We start from the raw sequence: 19,366 nt of genomic DNA, 5'->3' as shown, positions 1-19,366 counted from the left end.
AATATAATTCCTTTGAAGTCCTGGTGCTTTATGTAACGTTATGTAGTGTAAATGATAAATCCTGTTTAACATTTGTGCTGGCTACTGTATACAGGCCACCTGGGCACCATACAGACTTTATCAAAGAATTTTCTGATTTTCTATCAGAGTTAGTTCTGGCTGCAGAGTACTAATTGTTGGTGATTTTAATATCCATGTAGACAATGAAAAAGACACATTGGAATTAGCATTTAGAGACATTCTAAACTCTATTGGAATTTGGCAACACGTGTAAGGACGCACTCATCGCCATAATCATACTTTAGACCTAATATTGTCCCATGGTATAAATGTTGATACCGTAAAAATTTCGCAGCAGAGCGATGACATCTCAGATCATTACCTAGTATCATGTATACTTAATTTAGCTAAGGCTGCAAAGCCGTCCCCTCGCTTCAAATATGGCAGGACTATCACTGCCGCCACTAAAGATTGCTTTGTAAATAATCTTCCTCATCAGTTTCCTCTCCTCAGCATCCCAGATAGCTTAGAAGAACTCGATGTTGCAACAGAAACTATTGATTCTCTCTTTTCCAGCACTTTAGACACAGTTGCTCCCCTGCGCTTAAAGAAGATTTAAGAAAATAGTCCAACGCCGTGGTACAACGAGCACACTCGGGCCCTAAAAACAGCAGCCAGAAAAATGGAGCGCAGCTGGAAGAAAACAAAACTAGAGGTTTTTAGTAATTCGTGGAGAGCACGATCGCATACAGAAAGGTCGTAAAAACTGCTAGATCTGCTTATTTCTCGACTCTCTTAGAAGAAGACAAACACAACCCTAGGTATTTATTCAATACAGTAGCTAAATTAACAAAAAATAAAGCTTCAACCTCTGATGTTTGTAAACAGCACAGCAGTAATGACTTTATGAATTTCTTTACATGTAGGATTGATAATATTAGGAGGAAAATTTTAACCATGCAGCCGTCTACTACAGTATCACATCACAGAGCATTGTAGTGTCACTGAGGAAAAATTACACTCATTCACTGCTATAGGAGAAGAAGATTTGGATAAACTCGTTAAATCATCAAAATTAACAACATGTATGCTCAACCCTATACAGGCTAGGCTATTAAAAGTAGGGATGCACCGAATCCAGATTTTTGGGGTTCGGCCGAATACCGAATCCACTGGTTAAGATTTCGGCCAAATCCGAATCCGAATACCGAATCCTTCTCCCATCCTCAGTCCATTATCACAGTAAACACATTAACGAAGTAAACAACGTCCACAGCAGTGTAGGGATGCTATTGACCATTTAACCGTTAACCGAAAGTAAAAACTTTGACCGATTAATACTACCAGTTAAACGGTATAAATGTTTTTAACGCTTTTTTTTTTTTGATGCATGGTTGAGAAAAATATGCTGTATTGCATTATTTGTTCACTCACGGAGCGCGTCGACATGTGCAACCACAAACCAGATATATCTCGCAAAATGAAGCAATGGAAAAGCTTACTGTGTGGGACCATTTCAACAGAGAAAAACAGCAGTAGTACAAGCTCCTGACTGGTGGAAAGCAAATGAACGGCGCTTCCCGAGGCTGGCCACTCTAGCGAGGCGTTATCTCCGTATTCCCGGGACATCAGTGTCATCTGAAGCCTTGTTTAAGGCTTTTAATAGTGTGGTTTTGGTCAAGTTTACTAAAGTAAACATTGTTGCGTATGTTCTTCTCGCCACTGTTTTCCTGATGGTTAATAGAAAAATTACCCTGAGTCGTCCTCAGTCGTTTCAAAGAACAACACAACGGAGAGCGCAGGAGGCGCGCGTGCGCTGTCTGCCCAAAAAAGTCAACCTTGGGTGTGAATTATTTTTCAATAATTCAATGTTCCTTTGGCCAATATTTCTTACATATATTACTCCTAATTTAGTTAGCTTCATCAGCCCATTCATAGATGCCTACAATGAAAAAAAGGTAATTAAATTGCATAAAGAAAAGTTTTAAAATGTTTATTATTTTTTAGTTACAATGGATATATACACATAAATACCATGAGTATTTCTAAATCTATGCAGTATTTGTATTTTTTTTTTTTTACCTTGATGTGATTACAAATACTTTTTAAAATAGCTTGTGATGTTTCTCAAATGTAAGTTGCTTTGACATGACCTTATTCTGTATTTGAACAGCCCTATATAAACAAGATGTTAATGAACTTAAAACCTATCTACTACATGGCTGAGTAAGAATAACCAACATATACCCACTAACTCCCATTATAGTTTCACTTGACTCCTAGGGAGTTCCAGACAAGAAAACATTCAGGTGTAGGCTAAAAACAACCTCTCCAGCCCCTCCTGACCTCGAATACTCCCAGTGATGCTCATGAAATATACCACAATACCACCAGTAACACAAATTCACATCCCTGGTAATTTAATGGTTAATGATATCCCATTTTCTGTTTTCTAACAAAATGATTGTGATTGAAGTTGAGTTCACACAAAAAGGTAAATTCCCATCCTTGCACTGTGAAGATTTCATGTGGTTTTTAGCGGTTGTAAAACTGCGAGGAGACCCAGGCCAGACCCCACTTCAGGTTAGTGAGCATGAACTTGAGGGCTTTGGTCCACTGTTCCTCTGAGTTAAACTGAGTCTTAATAGAGTAAGAACCTCCACTGCCACCTGTGTCCTCAATCTTTCCTTTGTCCACATCCATTCTAAATACAGAAGACAAACAGAATATTAAAAACAAATCAAAGTGTTTGGAAAATCCTGCTCTTACATGATATAGTTGTAAAACTGTGTTGGTCATAGATATTGGTACACAACACTGAACATCTCAAAATCAACAAATATTGGTAGATTAATTTGCCTTGTTTACCACTATCTATGATTAATATATATATAGTGCTGGGAATCGATTAAATTTTTTTTAAGAAGCATCACTGATGTCTCTATGAAACATTAATGACGTTACATTACTGTATTACTGAAAGCTCCCAATTTCAACATTTATTAGGCTTTTAAAAAAACTACTTTTAATTTAAGTGAACTTAGAACAATCTTTACATAACCCCATTATAATAAATGTTATATTTACCCATGGCCTTCCCTGTTAGACATATACAGAAATGTAATAGTTATCAAACAGCTTTCTTAAGTGCATAAATAATACATGTAATATAGATTAATCATCATTAAAGCTAAAATTTTCTCTGTTCGCGTTGTTCTTTGATGAACATTAATGACAGGCATCATCAGTGCTCCTGTCACTTTAAGAACAGCCACTGACGAACATGACACGGATCTCACGCATCTCATTTCCTCACAACTGTTTAAATTCATTTAAGACGTTATTTCACAAATTTAAGACTCCTAATATGAGAATACTCAAAATTCTCTGTGTTGTTGTTATTGTTTGTTCAAGAGCAAAAGAGAACTATGTGAGCAGGAGACTGAGCGAGTCTGACTGTGCGTCAGTGTGTGTGTGTGTGTGTGTGTGTGTGTGTGTCTCAGAGTGTCCCTCGATTATGCTGGGTACACACCAAAAGATTTTTTACATCTTATAAGACTTTCAAAATGTGATAGACCACAAACATGAGGACAAATAATCCTAGATTTAACCGTTTTGCTCCTATAGTGTGTGGTGTGCCATGATGTGACAAAGACAGCACACCACAAATACAGTCCCGACTGTAAACACAGGAAATCTCGCAAAACCTTGCAAGACTTCATAATAATGATGGCGGTGATTGGCACAAATATTGATTTCGATCTTGATTCAGTATCAATTCATATAGCCTACTGTACATATAAAGAAAGTTTGCCTTTTTAGCACTATTTTAAACTTTTCTTGGGTTAAATTATATTTGCTTGCATTCATTAATATTCACTTGTGTGTGCTTATATAGTATCATTAAAAATATTAGGATGTAAGTTATTAACGTTTTAAAATTTCACATTTAAAGAAATCTAGTGTTTGATCATAAATATGTATTTAAATGCAAAACCTAAAAATAAGTAAGCAGTTATGATCTGCAATACTTTGAGCAACCAGACTAGATACATGTATATTTATTAAAGAGCCATTCAGGCACCTGGTGGGTAATGGCATTATAAATAAAAATTATTATTTTTCCAGCCACAAAATGACTCTAATTTGCCTCTTTGCATTGGAATTCTCTATGTTAACCTTAATTACTACAGTAATTGTAATATAAATAATAAAAACATATTTTAAGTGGTCATTAATGGACCATAATTATTGCACAAATAGTAGGCCTACACTGTAAAAAAATTTTTGGGGGAAAAATTGTGACAATTGATCATTACATATTGGCCCAATAAATGACTTCCAAATAATTATCCCCATGCAAAAAGATGCATTGTACTAATCATAGCTTAAGGTCTTAACTCAAAATTAAAATTGTATATTCACCGAACATATTTAATTGTGCTCAGTCAATCTATGAAGTCGAAGTGAAAAATCCATGTTGGCTGAACAAGTCCTTTATTTTTATTTGCAGGTTTTTAGCTTGCAGTGCCGTGTTTTCTTCACCACTTTAAGACATCCTGTTATGCAGAAGACTTCTTGAATATTTTTCCTTATTTCCTTATTGAAAATAAGGTATTTTCACCAAATATCCTGTGTTGGAATTTACTTGTTAATAAAGTAATGTGATAAAATGTCTACCCTGTTGTCTGTGTTCTGTATTTTGCTTAATATATTTATGTTTTTAGTCATTTTTGTCTTTTGGGACAGTGAGAAATAAACAATTGTTACTAAAATGTAAAATATTTCATTGGACCAACCTCACAGTTTCACTGTAAAACATTTCTCCAATTCAAAATTTTCTAGTGAGCGATCACATCTACATTTTTTAGTTGGCCAAATTTAAAAATTTAGATGCTACCCAAATACCTACATGCTCTGGAAGGTGGCAATATCGATTTTATCTGTACTGCCCATTTATGTCCAAACTATACTCCGACAGGATTGGAGGTGAGGAAACTTAATGGAATGAGTACATGTATATAAGGGCCGGGTTTAAAGGGTGAGGGGGCAGATTCAACTGACGAGTAACATTGCGTTACATTCTCATTGGAGGCAGTCATTGCGGGTGGATCTTTGGGTGGATCGTTTCCGGGCATCGTGAGGAAGAGGTGATGCTACCAGGCAGCCTTATGACAGTTTTCTCTTGGCCTGTGTGTGAATACTCCGCCAAGTTTTGAATGGGACTGGTGTGTACCGTACTCCTAATTCGGTGGCTTGGTAGAGGAAGGAAGGAAGGAAGGAAGGAAGGAAGGACAAGAGCAAGATAGGCTGACACTGACGATGTGCCCGGATCTCTCTTAATCACCCGTGCTGTCAACATTGGTCAGTGTTTATTCATAAGAGATATCTTCACGTCTTACACACCCCTGATACACTCACACAGCACACACAGCACTCTATGCCACATATTTAAACAATTGCTGATTTGTCTGTTTATTTTCCTATTTTTTTTTCTTTTCTTTAATTATAATATTAACGTGATTGAAAGAGTACGGATTCGTCTTTGTTTCTTTTTGATTGTAGTTTCTTTTTCGCTATTTATTTATTTTTCTTTCTCCCTTCTTCTTTTTGAAGAGAATTGTGGTGATCAAAAATACTTGCTAATATTATTAAAGAAAGTTGTAATCAATTACTTATGTAAGTGTAGTTTTTTTTTTGTAACGGGTGGTTTGTTTGTTTTCTATTCGGAATGATACATCTATGTGACAAGTATATACTTGTCTGGCGCCCGAACATTACTGACTGTTAATATAGATATATATATAACAATATATTTTTTTTTTCGAGGCTTTGGGACTGCGAGTCGACATCAGACTGTGGTTGGCCTAATTACGTCATCGTTACGGTGGTCAAGCGGTTAGAGCTTTGCCCGTCTACGCAGGCGTCCCAGGTTCGATTCTCGCCTCAGAAGATTTTTTTTTTTTTTTTTTTTTTTTTTTTTTTTTTTTTTTTTTTTTTTTTTTTTTTTTTTTGTATAGTGTTGGGGCGACCACCGTTACAGTTCCCCTAAGAATTAGGGCCCAAGCCCTGAAAGGGCGCAGAGCCCTATTGTTCTTCTAAAGATTATTAGGGCCCAAGCCCTGAAAGGGCGCAGAGCCCTATTGTTACCCTAAAGATTATTCTTTTTTAGGGCCCAAGCCCTGAAAGGGCGCAGAGCCCTATTGTTCTTCTAACGGTTATTATTATTATTATTAGGGCCCAAGCCCTGAAAGGGCGCAGAGCCCTATTGTTCTTCCTCAGATTATTCTTTTTTTTATTATTTTAATTTTTTTTCCGACTTCTCGGGTACTTTTGGGGCACTTAACATGCTCGAAAACTCTTGAAACTTTGCACACGCATCGGAATGCGCGGCCATCAGGGCCGGGCTGAAGCGGGTACCCGGGCGTGGCAGGGGGGCTCGACAGCGCCCCCTTAAGTGGTGTCTGAAAAATTGGTCCATATATCAAACACACTTGCACGTACATGTATGAAACTCGGTACACATATAGACCTCATCGGGCCGAACAACTTTCGTGCTCATAGTTATGCGTCAACAGGAAGTGAGCTATTATGGGTAGTTTGGAAAACGCATGCTCTGGAATTCAATATACTCCGAGGCCATTGTTTCGATCATTGTCAAACTCGGTCAGCATGAAGTGAACATATTCAGGATGCTAAATTGCGAGCAGATATTTTATATCTCAAACGGTTTGGCCGTGGCGAGGAGACAAATTTATGGCGAGAAAAGTGAAACAGGAAGTGTGTTATAAATTCTGCAAACATTGACTGATTTCGATGAAACTTCAGCTGTGTATTCATTTTAAGAGGCCGATCACATGGGTGTCACTATTGTGAGTCAAAGTTATAGCGCCACCAACTGGCAGCAGGAAGTGTGTCATTTTCAAAATGCTTTGTAATCATCATCTTATTTTTACCGGATTTACTCCAAACTTCATCAGTATGATGTCAAAACATAATCAAGTCAAGTCAACTTTATTTATATAGCGCTTTTAACAATGTAGATTGTTTCAAAGCAGCTTTACAGTGTTAAACAGGAAAATAATGCAGCATAATTTTTTTCAGCTGTATAGCCATTCTGGAAAAAACGCTGATGTCATCAGTTCATTTAAATTATCATACAGTGACAGTGTGGGCTTTAGATCAATAATTCGATCAGTAATTTAGTTTAAATGGTTAATTTAGTTTATTAATTAGATTTATTTCGATGTTTGGTTGAAAAATGTAGTGTCCCCAACTGAGCACGACAATAGCAGATGTAAACCTGGTAAGCACTTCTGGATAATCTAAATATTGTTGCCATGGCAACACATCAAACTATAATTTTCTTTTTCGATGCTTTAGAGACTCTTACAATGCTTCAAATTACCTGAAACTCGACACACACATCAGACATGCTATCCAGTAGATATGGACAAAGTCTTAAAAACGGGCGTGGTTCAGGGGCTCAGTAGCGCCATCTTTTGATTAAAGTAGCGCTATGTTTTGACAAAAGTGCGGGGGGTTAGTTTTATCTACAGCCACCAAACTTGGTATATATATTGTACTCTTCAAGCCGGACAACTTTCTAATTTACAGTCATTAGCTCCGAACAACAGGAAACCAGATATTTAGGGCCTGAGGTGTGAGGACCGTATTGTAATTGCTCAGCCCATCATTCTTCTTAACCCAAGTGAATTGCATTTTTGAGGGCCTAAACATGCTCGAAAACTCATGAAACTTTGCACACGCATCAGAAGTGGTGAAAATTTACGTCTGATATGGGTTTCAGAATTAGGCATGGCAAAATGGCTCGATAGCGCCACCTACAAAATTTCAACTAAGCGCCATTCGAGCTACGTTTCATCTATGAGTATGAAAATTTGATAGACGCATTCAACAGCCCAATACCTACAAAAAAGTCCCTGGGTGTCAAATCTGAAAAACCAACAGGAAGTGAGATATTTTGAATTTTCTTTCCTAAATTGGTGCAGTTTTTTGCCATTGCCAGATGTTGTACTTTAACAAATTCCTCCAAGAGATTTAATCAGATCAACATCATATTTGCACTGTCTAATCTAAAGGCCTTTGCGAAGTTAAATTGCGAAGATCTTGAGTTTTCGCTGAAGGGCGTGGCGTGTCCGTGGCGGCCTCACAAATTTTGATGTTTCGCCATGACACAGGAAGTTGTTGTAACTCGGGCATACAATGTCCGATCTGCCCCAAACTTCACATGTTTGATAAGAGTCCTGACTTGAAGACATCAACATGCCAATATTCAAAGTTATATTGCCACCAACTGGCAGCAGGAAGTATGTCCTTTCAAAAATGTTTTAAATCAGTCTTATTTTCACCTGATTTATTTCAAACTTCATCAGTATAATGTCAAAACATGGCAGATAGAGACATATGAATGGATTCCTGATATTTTAAATACTGTTGCCGTGGCAACGTGTCAAATTTTAATAATGTTTTTGGCTGTTTTTGAGACCCTTAGCATGCTTGAAATTGCACAAAACTCGACACACACGTCAGAGATGTCTGTCAGTACACATGGGCAAAGCCTCAGAAACGGGCGGGGATGAGGGGCTCTATAGCGCCACCTCTTGACAAAAGTAGGGGGCTTAGTTTCATCTACAGTCACCAAACTCGGTAGCTCCGACCAACAGGAAGTCAGATATTTTGGTTTGAACGCGAATTTTGGGATAAATCAGGCTCTGAGTATTTACGTTCTCCTCGTAGGCGATTTATTCAATGTCCACCAAACTCGGTCAACATGAAACACAGATATGGAAGATGCTAAAATGCAAATGGAAATTGGATATCTCAAACAGTGTTGCCATGGCAAGGGATTAACCCTCAGAGCCCGACGGCATCGCCCACGACGTCACACGGCACCTCCGATAAATATCTATATTATTTCATGAAACTTTTATCGATTTTCTTACTGTTTTTTCCAGCAGAAAGCTAACGAGCTAGCCATCACGAGGGTGTCTTTGGTGTCTTTGTAGCCTTTACAGAAGGTTTTCTATCCAGCCTGGAACATGTGCATCTTTTTGGAGTTGTTCAGCAATAAATCAAAACGCTTACATCCAAGATATATCCACTTGATGTCCATAATTTATACATTTTCCGTCATTTTTGCCGCTAGCGCGATGCTAGCTGCCATTTTGGATGAGGGTTTGACCAATGACAGGCTGATCCGTCATCCACGTTGGTGTGCGTCATTACGCACCAACCACAGCTCTGTTATTGTGGAGAGAGAGAGACGCACGGCTAGTGTTGAGGAGAGAGAGAGAGAGAGACGCGCTGCAGTTTTGAGTAGTTTTGTGGAAAAAGTTTGAGGAGAAAGTTTGAGGAGAAGTTCCTGATAGGAACTGTTTTGAGGCTTGGCACCAGTAAATATCCAAAATCCAAAGAGGCCAAAAGCGCCTGGACTTTTTTTGGAAAAATGTAAATAGTTTTGGTTCTGTATAAGTTATCATGTTTATTCCTGAGTTCCAGGACTCCAAAGACTTGAACAAACTGTTTTCCAGAGGAAATATGCTTAGCTTTTATTTATTTGTGTGTGTTTTCAATAAATATTTGAGTGATTCAATTTCCGTTTTATGTTTTCATTTGTCTTTATGGTCCCATAACTTATTTTACATTCAGGTGACATCAATGCAACACTGACAGTGCAAATATACTGACAGTGCAACTTGTCTTGAAAAAAAAGAGGTGTGTCAATTGTCTGTGCACAACAGGGTTGATGTTTTACAAGCTTTTTTAGTAAATAACACCAGGCGGAAAATTAATTGTAAAAATACCCTTAGGTCTTAAAGGGTTAAATAAGGACAAAAAAGGGGAACAGAAATTCTCTCATATCTTGTAAAATCATACTTTTATTTAAAATAAATTAAGATTGTATGTTCGGTAATTGAACTTGGATTAATTTTAAAAGACTATACTATTTTTCAGATCAATATATTTATTTATTTAAAATATTTCTTTGAATAATCTATTCTGTGTCTGTGTGTGCTGCCCTCCCCTCAATGAACAGAAGATGGCAGCATTGTGTTAGTTTTGAAACAGGATAAAAAAACATTCCATCTCTTTCTTTCTGCTACTCTCTCTTTGTGTGTGTGTGTGTGTGTGTGTGTGTGTGTGTGTGCTTGTTTATGTGATTTATGAGGACGCAAACTTAATTTAATTTATTTAAATTAAATTAAGATTGTATGTTGGGTAATTGAACCTGGATGAATTTAAAATAATCATACTATTTTTCAGATCAATATATTTATTTTATTTAATATATTTCTTCTGAATCTTCTGAATATTTATTCTCTGTCTGCCCTCCCCTCACTAAAAGGTGGCAGTGTTGTGTTATTTTTGAAACTCTCTCTCTCTCTCTCTCTGTATGCGTGTGTGTGTGTGTGTAAGAGCTTATGTGATTTATGAGGACACAAATTTGTATAATGACATGGGTATTACTCTGGTATTACAACGTAAACGTGGTTTATGAGGACATTTCATGAGTCCACATAATAAAAATAGCTTTAAAAACATACTAAACAATGTTTCATTAAAAATTTTAAAATACTGAATGTTTTCTGTGATGGTAGGGGTAGTGTGGGGGATAGAATGTGCAGTTTGTACAGTATAAAAACCATTAAGTCTATGGAATGCCCTCTGCCTGTTCTTCCCATTCCCCCTCACTCTCACTCTATCACTCTGTGCGTGTGTGTGTGTGTGTGTGTGTGTGTGTGTGTGTGTGTGTGTGTGTGTGACTTTCTCTCTTGATGAAGATAATTTAACCCTTTCATATAGGCTATCACAAATACCTATCACTTGAAATAAAAACGTCATGTGATGTGTTTGCCAAGATCACGTATGATGCATATGTCTTTAAATTAATGATTTACTGATAAAATATAAATTTATTAAACATAAATTTCACATGATTTTATAAAAGTGGCTGTTTATAATAAACTTCCATAAAATGTAGACACGCATCTTACTCTTACCTGACACTGATATTAAAATCAGTGTTGCAGTTTCTGTGATTTGGCTCCATTTATTACTTTTTAAATTAACTTTTTTTTATTGGATACCACCCATATTGAAATGAAAGCACACTTCTTGGTGCATGAGATTGATGAACAAACGTTAGCTAAGGTAGGTGAAAAACACATGATGAGAAGTGTTAGGATAATACAACATCAGCATTCGAATGGTATTCTGAAATCATTACAATTTGACCTTTGACATCATCTGACATGAAATTCATTTAAATGTAATTGATCTCATAGATGTGGCTGTTGTGGTTTGTGGTCATAGCAGCACAAACTGGTGCAGTTAATGTGGTGAATTCAGATGACTTTGACATAGTCCTTTTATGTTTTTCCATTTTAAATGCCTATTGCCTGCCGTGCACAGTTAAGCTGATGCCACCGGGGTGGCGGTGCCACCGGTTTGGGCCCGTCATCGCTGCTCGTAGCTTTAATTAGGGCCCAAGCCCTGAAAGGGCGCAGAGCCCTATTGTTCTTCTTAAGACTATTCTTTTTTTTATTTTTAGGGCCCAAGCCCTGAAAGGGCGCAGAGCCCTATTGTTCTTCCTCAGATTATTCTTTTTTTTATTATTATTAGGGCCCAAGCCCTGAAAGGGTGCAGAGCCCTATTGTTTTTCCTCAGATTATTATTATTATTCTGGTACTTTTGGGGCACTTAACATGCTCGGACAAACTTTGCACACGCGTCGGAATGCGCGACCATCAGAGCCGGGCTGAAGCTGGTACCCGGGCGTGGCAGGGGGGCTCGACAGCGCCCCCTTAAGTGGGGTCTGAAAACTTGGTCCATATATCAAACACACTTGCACGTACATGTAAGAAACTCGGTACACATATAGACCTCATCGGGCCGAACAACTTTCGTGCTCATACACTGTTAGCAATTGATGTAATTTTTACAATAAATTTTACAACAACGTATTGTATTCACGGTTTTCCTGTAAATGCAAATGCATGACGGGAAATTTTTGGTCAGTCCTGTAATATTATTGTAACTACACTGTAGAAGCGTTCTTTTACAGCAACCGCATAGCATTGTGGGATCGCTGCTGTTTGAATTTCGAAATTTACGCGGACAGCCGGCCAACGGTACCAGAAGTATTCAACCATTTTTGGAAGAAGGAACATCTCAGGTATGTAACATGACATTTATTTTATAAGTCTATGGATTAATACTGGTGATCTGAGTGAGTGCTGTTTGTTTAGTTTGGTCTATTTCCGTGACATTAGCGTTAGGTCCCGTTACTAAAATTAGCTCGCCTCGACTCGCTCGCTCCCGGTAGAAACCTCCTGAACTGACCGCGGTGAAGTTCGCGTCTTACTCTATCCAACTTAACTAACTTCACCGTTAGTTAAGTTGGATAGAGTAAGACGCGAACTTCACCGCGGCCCTGAACGGTCAACACCGAAGGAATCATATACTAACGTAGACAAACTCAGCAGCAGCTGTAACACCGCCGCGGGAGTAAATTAGCTGTACATCGGCTCCTAGCTGGATTATTTCAGACACGGATTTGTTGTCAGTTATATCAGAACCAGAGCCGTTGATCTGAACGTCATCTCATCGGCTCGCCTTGTTACCTCGACGGGTACAGTCACAGTTACCTTAAAGCCACAAGGCACGAGATTTTCACAATGGAAAAGCAAACATGGGGAATACAGTTGAGGCGAGCTGAACTAGTAACTAATGGAAAACCACCGCAATGACGATAGCTCAAAAAATGTTAGCATCATTAACATTGGCCCACTAGACTAACGTTAGACTGTAAAAATAAACATTAGTAGCCCGGTCAGCTTCCTTAGCTCAGGTTATTATTGCATTGATTACCGGTCAGGCTATTGTAACGTTATTATGACTTCTGTTTTGCTTTCTTGTAATTGACAACAGGTGTGGGTGAAGTCTTGGATGTCTATTAAGTAAAGAATGGCAGCAAGACCATCTACATTATTAAGGCTCATGTGAGTATAACTTGCAAATACACACACACACACACACACACACACACACACACACACACACACACACACACACACACACACACACACACACACACACACACACACACACACACACACACACACACTTACTTTGGCTCGTTCTCTCTTCCAACAGTTATTTTGTAAATTGTTTGTGCAATACCATTGTGTTGATAATATACAGGGAGTGCAGAATTATTAGGCACGTTGATTTTCTGATCATATTTTTTTTCCAGGCACATTTGATCAATTCCAAACCACAGTAATCCTAATAACTACTATTGATTTAGTATTTAATAATGTATAAGTGATATATAATTGTTCATGAAGGCTGGAAATGAAAAACACCTTATATTGAGGTGTGCAGAATTATTAGGCATGTTTTCTTTTACAGATAAATTGAGCCAAAAAAGAGATTTAACTCAGACTGAAAAGTCAAAAATTATTAAATGCCCATGAGAAGGATGCAATACTAATGCAATACTAGACATTGCAGTTAAGGCATGACCATTGGACAGTGAAATGCTCGTTGGGTCAGCAGGATCTGACAAAAACATGTGGCGGAGAAAAGACACCTGTTAACTGCAAAAGAATTAAGAATTAAGGTGAAGAATTAAGGGTGAAACCATCAGGAACCCTTTAGTCTCCAGCGCCACCATTTTCCAAAGCTGCAACCTACCTGGAGTCTCCAGAAGTGCAAGGTGTCAGGATCTCAGAGACTTCAGTTAGGTAAAGAATCCTAAAAAATGACCCCCACTAAATAAGAATCATAAGCTGAAGTGTTGTAAAATACATGAAGAAGGTTTTTTTATAGGTTTTATGGACAGATAGGTTGAGAATGACTCTTGAAGGACCAGCACCACATCCTCTAGTACCACTGTTTGAAGAATTCATCTTCCAGAATCTGGCAGTACGTTTTGGGAGTTCATTTTAGTCCATCCTGAAGTCCGTTTTGCAGAGATGGATTAAAAATGAACTCCCAAAACGTACTGCCAGATTCTGGAAGATGAATTCTTCAAACAGTGGTACTAGAGGATGTGGTGCTGGTCCTTCAAGAGTCACTCTCAACCTATCTGTCCATAAAGCCTATAAAAAAACCTTCTTCATGTATTTTACAACACTTCAGCTTGTGATTCTTATCTAGTGGGGGTCATTTTTTAGGATTCTTTACCTAACTGAAGTCTCTGAGATCCTGACACCTTGCACTTCTGGAGACTCCAGGTAGGTTGCAGCTTTGGAAAATGGTGGCGCTGGAGACTAAAGGGTTCCTGATGGTTTCACCCTTAATTCTTCACCTTAATTCTTAATTCTTTTGCGGTTAACAGGTGTCTTTTCTTCACCACCTGTTTTTGTCTGATCCTGCTGACCCAACGAGCATTTCACTGTCCAATGGTCACGCCTTAACTGCAATGTCTAGTATTGCATTAGTATTGCATCCTTCTCATGGGCATTTAATACTTTTTGACTTTTCAGTCTGAGTTAAATCTCTTTTTTGGCTCAATTTATCTGTAAAAGAAAACATGCCTAATAATTCTGCACACCTGAATATAAGGTGATTTTCATTTCCAGCCTTCATGAACAATTATATATCACTTATACATTATTAAATACTAAATCAATAGTAGTTATTAGGATTACTGTGGTTTGGAATTGGTCAAATGTGCCTGGAAAAAAAATATGATCAGAAAATCAACATGCCTAATAATTCTGCACTCCCTGTAGTCTTCACACAGACTATCTATTCCAAATTATTCTAATATTCCATAGACAGTCTGAACCGCTATAGGGAGTTGACTGGCTAACATCCTTTAACTGTTTTAGATGGTGTAGCATACATAAAGTATATTAAAAATATTAGCCATTTTTTTTCTTCTGTGTTGAGTGGACCATTTTCTTTGTCTCAAATTATATATGGCTGCATGGCATACTGTATGGAATATTAAAATAATAGTAATTGTAATTTGCTGTGTAATTTACCTTTTGTAATGTTTACATTTTTATTCCCTAGCCCAATGCCACAGCTGCTGATATCCAGAGAGAGACCCTGCCCAGTACACCTTGCTTAATTGTGCAAGGTATATTCTTCCCTTTTTTGTTTAATAGCACTGTGCTGGAATTCTGCATGCCAACATCGCCACTTGTGTGTGTTTATGTTGTGCAGTTTTCTAGTGCTCTTTTAGTTATCATATTGTAATGCATTTCAGGAGAGACACTATGCGGACAAGTGGATGATGTCCATGGAACGACATCAACTTGCAGTATCCTAAAGAGGCCTCAAGAACTCTTGAATTTGTCCAAAGGTATGTTTAAACTGTTTACACACTAATAAAGAAAATAGATCTATCATTCTCATATGGAAAGTCCCATTAATCACTTCCTTTTTGTCCAGTATTATTAGGCTCTATGATATACTATATGCATTGATGTCAATAGACAGGTTTACATCCAACTCATTTGCTCATTAAGTGCATTTGTACAAATTTGGCACACTCAAAAAAAACATTCTAATTAGAGAGCATTTCCATCAGCTCTGTTATCTCAACGAAATATCGAGTCAATCCACATAAAAGTTTTTATTCACATTAGAATATTTTATGTGAATTTTTTTCCAGTCAGGATTTCTTTTTCAAATATACATTAAAAAGTTGGATGGAGACCCAGCTATTGCCATAGTCTGACGGACAGCAGTTTAACATTACGACTTTCATTAATTAATTAATTAATGTCAAATTTGGTGAAGTATGGTTAAGGTATTTAGCAGACGCTTTTGTCCAAAGCGACATACAATATACAGTAGATGCATACATACAATGACATATATTGAAGAAAAACAATGTAAAAGCCAATGTAATTCTAAATGTTAAGTTGTTAAAGGGTTAGTTCACCCAAAAAAATTTAATCCTGTCATTAATCCTCTTTAAAACCCGTAAGACCTTCGTTCATCTTCAGAACACAAATGAAGATATTTCTGATGCAAACCGAGAGCTCTCTGACCCCTGCATAGACAGCAATGTAACAAACACTTTCAAGGGCCAGAAAGGAAATAAAGACGTCGTTACAATAGTCCATGTGACTCCAGTGGTTTAACCTTAATGTTATTAAGCCACGAAAATACTTTTTGTGCGCAATAAAACAAAAAAATTACTTAATTCAACAATTTCTTCTAGCCTGTGTCAGACTCTTACGCTGTTCACATATTGCAAACAGTGCAGCGTTTTCAGAACGCTGGCTTACCATTGGCCGACACTGTTCACGTGAGCACCACGATGCATGTGCACAAGTCGTTCTGCCGTAGAACTAGGAAGTCTAACACAGATGAGAAGAAATTGTTCAATAAAGTCATTTTGTTTGTTTTTTGCGCCTAAAAATAATTATCGTCGCTTCATAAAATTAAGGTTGAACTACTGGAGTCACATGGAAGATTTTAACGACGTCTTTCTCTCTCTCTGTGTGTGTGTGCTTATGTGATTTATGAGGACATACATTTGTAGACATTTCATGTGTCCCCGTACATATAATGTTCTCTTCGAGCTGGACAACTTTCTAATTTACAGTCATTAGCTCCGACCAACAGGAAGTCAGATATTTTGGTTTGAACGTGAATATTTGTATAATTCAGGGTCTGAGTTTTTACGTTCTCCTCGTAGGCGATTTATTCAATCTCCACCAAACTCGGTCAACATGAAACAAAGATACGGAAGATGCTAAAATGCGAACGAATATTGGATATCTCAAACGGTGTTGCCATGGCGAGGGATTAAATAAGGACAAAAAGGGGAACAGAAATTGTCTTATATCTTGTAAAATCATATTTTGATTTCAATTAAATTAAGATTGTATGTTTGGTAATTGAACTTAGATTAATTTAAAATGACTATACTATTTTTCAGATGAATATATATATATTTTATAAATATTTCTTTGAATAATCTATTGTGCCTGTGTGTGCTGCCCTTCAATCAATGAAGACAAGATGGCAGCATTGTGTTAGTTTTGAAACAGGATAAAAAAAATGCCATCTCTCTTTCCATCTTCAAATCACTATTTGTGTGTGTGTGTGTGTGTGTGTGTGTGTGTGCTTGTTTATGTGATTTATGAGGACACAAATTTGTATAATGACATGGGTATTACACTGGTATTACAACGTGCATGTGTGTGTTTAAAAACATACTAAACAATGTATTATTAAAATGTAACCAAGTAGCTTTAAAAATATACTACAAATTACAATGTAAACATGGTTTATGAGAATATTTCCAGCATGTGTATGTGTGTGTGGCCACCAACTGGCAGCAGGAAGTGTGTCACTTTCAAAAATGCTAAATCACTGTCACTTTTCACCCGATTTACTTCAAACTTCATCAGTATAATGACAAAACATGGCAGATATAGACATACGAATGGATTCCTGATATTTTGGCAGTGTGTCAAAGTTTAATCATCTTTTTGGCTCCCTGTGTGTCCTCTCCTCTATCAACAAAAGATGGCATTGTTGTGTTATTTTTGAAACTCTCTTCCTCTCTGCTTCTCTCTCTCTCTCTCTCTCTCTCTGAGTGGATGTTGGGAGTGAGTGGGCGGAGTCGGCGTGAGAGTGTGGTGCGGACGAGTGAGTTTCTGTCTTCTTTCTCTATAAACTTTCCTTTCTTTGTGATTTAATTTTTAAAGTTTAAGTTGTGGTGCAGAAAATAGTTGTTTTGCGAGGTTGTAAGTTGAGAACGCTGCCCGCCAGTGTTTGCTGGTTAGGTGTCTTTGAGCACCGGCGATGGCAACGCCGGCAGCTTCAGAGAAAGTGGCGTTTGAGCGACTCTCACGCAGGCACGGGATTAAAATCATGCCGGTGATGAGTTGCTCGGTTGAAGAGTGTAGTCTAGCGGTCGGAAAGGCCGTCGGATATGAAAGTATTATGTCAGCGTCACGCATGAGTAGTGCTATTGTCATTTTTCTCGACAGCGTAGAGAAGGTGAATAGTGTGGTTCAAAGCGGTAATGCCTTTGGTTCAGCCTGCAAGAAAAATTACACTGTCAAATGTTCCTCCCTTTATAAAGGATGATCTGTTGTTGGCAGAATTATCAAGGCATGGAAAAATAGTCTCTCAAATGAAAAAGATTCATTTAGGATGCAAATCACCTCTATTGAAACATGTTGTATGTTTTAGACGACAGGTTTACATGATTTTGAAAAATGAAACTGAAGAACTTAGTGTGGCATTTAAATTCAAATTTGATGGTTTTGACTATGTTGTCTTTGCGTCATCTGAGACAATGAAATGCTTTGGATGCGGCCAAGAGGGGCATTTAAGACGTACATGTCCGGAGAGGACTGCTAATGTTGAAACTGCTGAAGATGGTGGTGGAGGAGTTGCAGTGGAAGAGCAGGTTCAAGATAATGTGGTAGATGGGTTTAAACCAGTAGAGAACGTGGGTGAACAGGTGAATGACATGGAGATGGAAGGGGCAGATGGGGGAGAAGTAAATGCTGAATGTAGTAATGTGGTTGAGGCTGCTGAGGTTGTCCTAGAGGAAGGAATGGACAGTGAATTGGTGGATGAAGAAGAGATCTTTAAAACTCCTTCTATTAAGAGGAAAAGGATTAAGACAAAGATGGAAAGAAACCGGAATAGCAGTGCTAGTGATGTTAAATGTGTTGAAAGTGAATACAGTACAGTGGATGATTCGGATAGTGAGGCAATTGATAGCAGAAATAAAGGAAAACAGAAGAAAGACTATTCGTTTGAGAAAATTAGGGCTTTCCTGCAAAAAACTAAGAACATGAAAAATGTACAGGTTGTGGATTTTTTCCCTGATCGGAGAGTGTTTATAGAGTCAGTTGGAACACTAATGTGTTGAAATGGATGGAGGGGTGAAGGAACTGAACAATTTACTGTGCAAGAAATTTACAGGCTTAAAAAATGTGTTGCTAGATTGAGACAAGAACTACAAACAGAAAATGGTTTTGAAACAACATAAGTCTTTGTGTTCAATAAGGGTGGGTTCACTCAATATAAACGGGCCAAGAGATATTCAGAAAAGAATGATGCTCTATGAGCTAATAAAACAAAAGAATATAGATGTAATGTATGTACAAGAAACTCATAGTGACTGAATGAATGTAATTGATTGGAAAAGGGAATGGGAGGGAGAAGTGGTGTTAACACACATGAGTTCTAATAGAGGAGGAGGGGCTGTTTTATTTGCAAAAAAGTTTTTGCCGGTATCATATCAGGTGGAAGAAGTAATAGCTGGAAGGCTTATGATAATACGGGCAACTTTTGAAAATTATAAGATGGTGTTTATAAATGTGTACACCCCTACGAATGGTATAGA

The 19,366-nt window shown here is 37.7% G+C and overlaps 1 protein-coding gene across 5 annotated transcripts in view; it reads right to left on the bottom strand.

Annotated features, from left to right (window-relative positions):
* Positions 1-1,964: 1,964 nt before the first annotated feature.
* becn1 (beclin 1, autophagy related) overlaps positions 1,965-19,366 on the bottom strand; it is a 134,617-nt gene continuing 117,215 nt past the window's right edge. For all 5 annotated transcript variants that reach the window (XM_079846244.1, XM_079846248.1, XM_079846245.1 and 2 more), the window contains one exon: positions 1,965-2,704. In XM_079846244.1, coding sequence (XP_079702370.1) covers positions 2,536-2,704 — 169 coding nt within the window. In that variant the 3' untranslated portion in view covers positions 1,965-2,535. The remainder of the gene's footprint in view (positions 2,705-19,366) is intronic.

This window comes from Gobio gobio, assembly GCF_949357685.1.
Source record: "Gobio gobio genome assembly, chromosome: 20".
NCBI lineage: Eukaryota > Metazoa > Chordata > Actinopteri > Cypriniformes > Gobionidae > Gobio > Gobio gobio.
The sequence above is the reverse complement of the archived record's forward strand: the minus strand, read 5'-3'. Positions and strand labels throughout refer to the sequence as shown.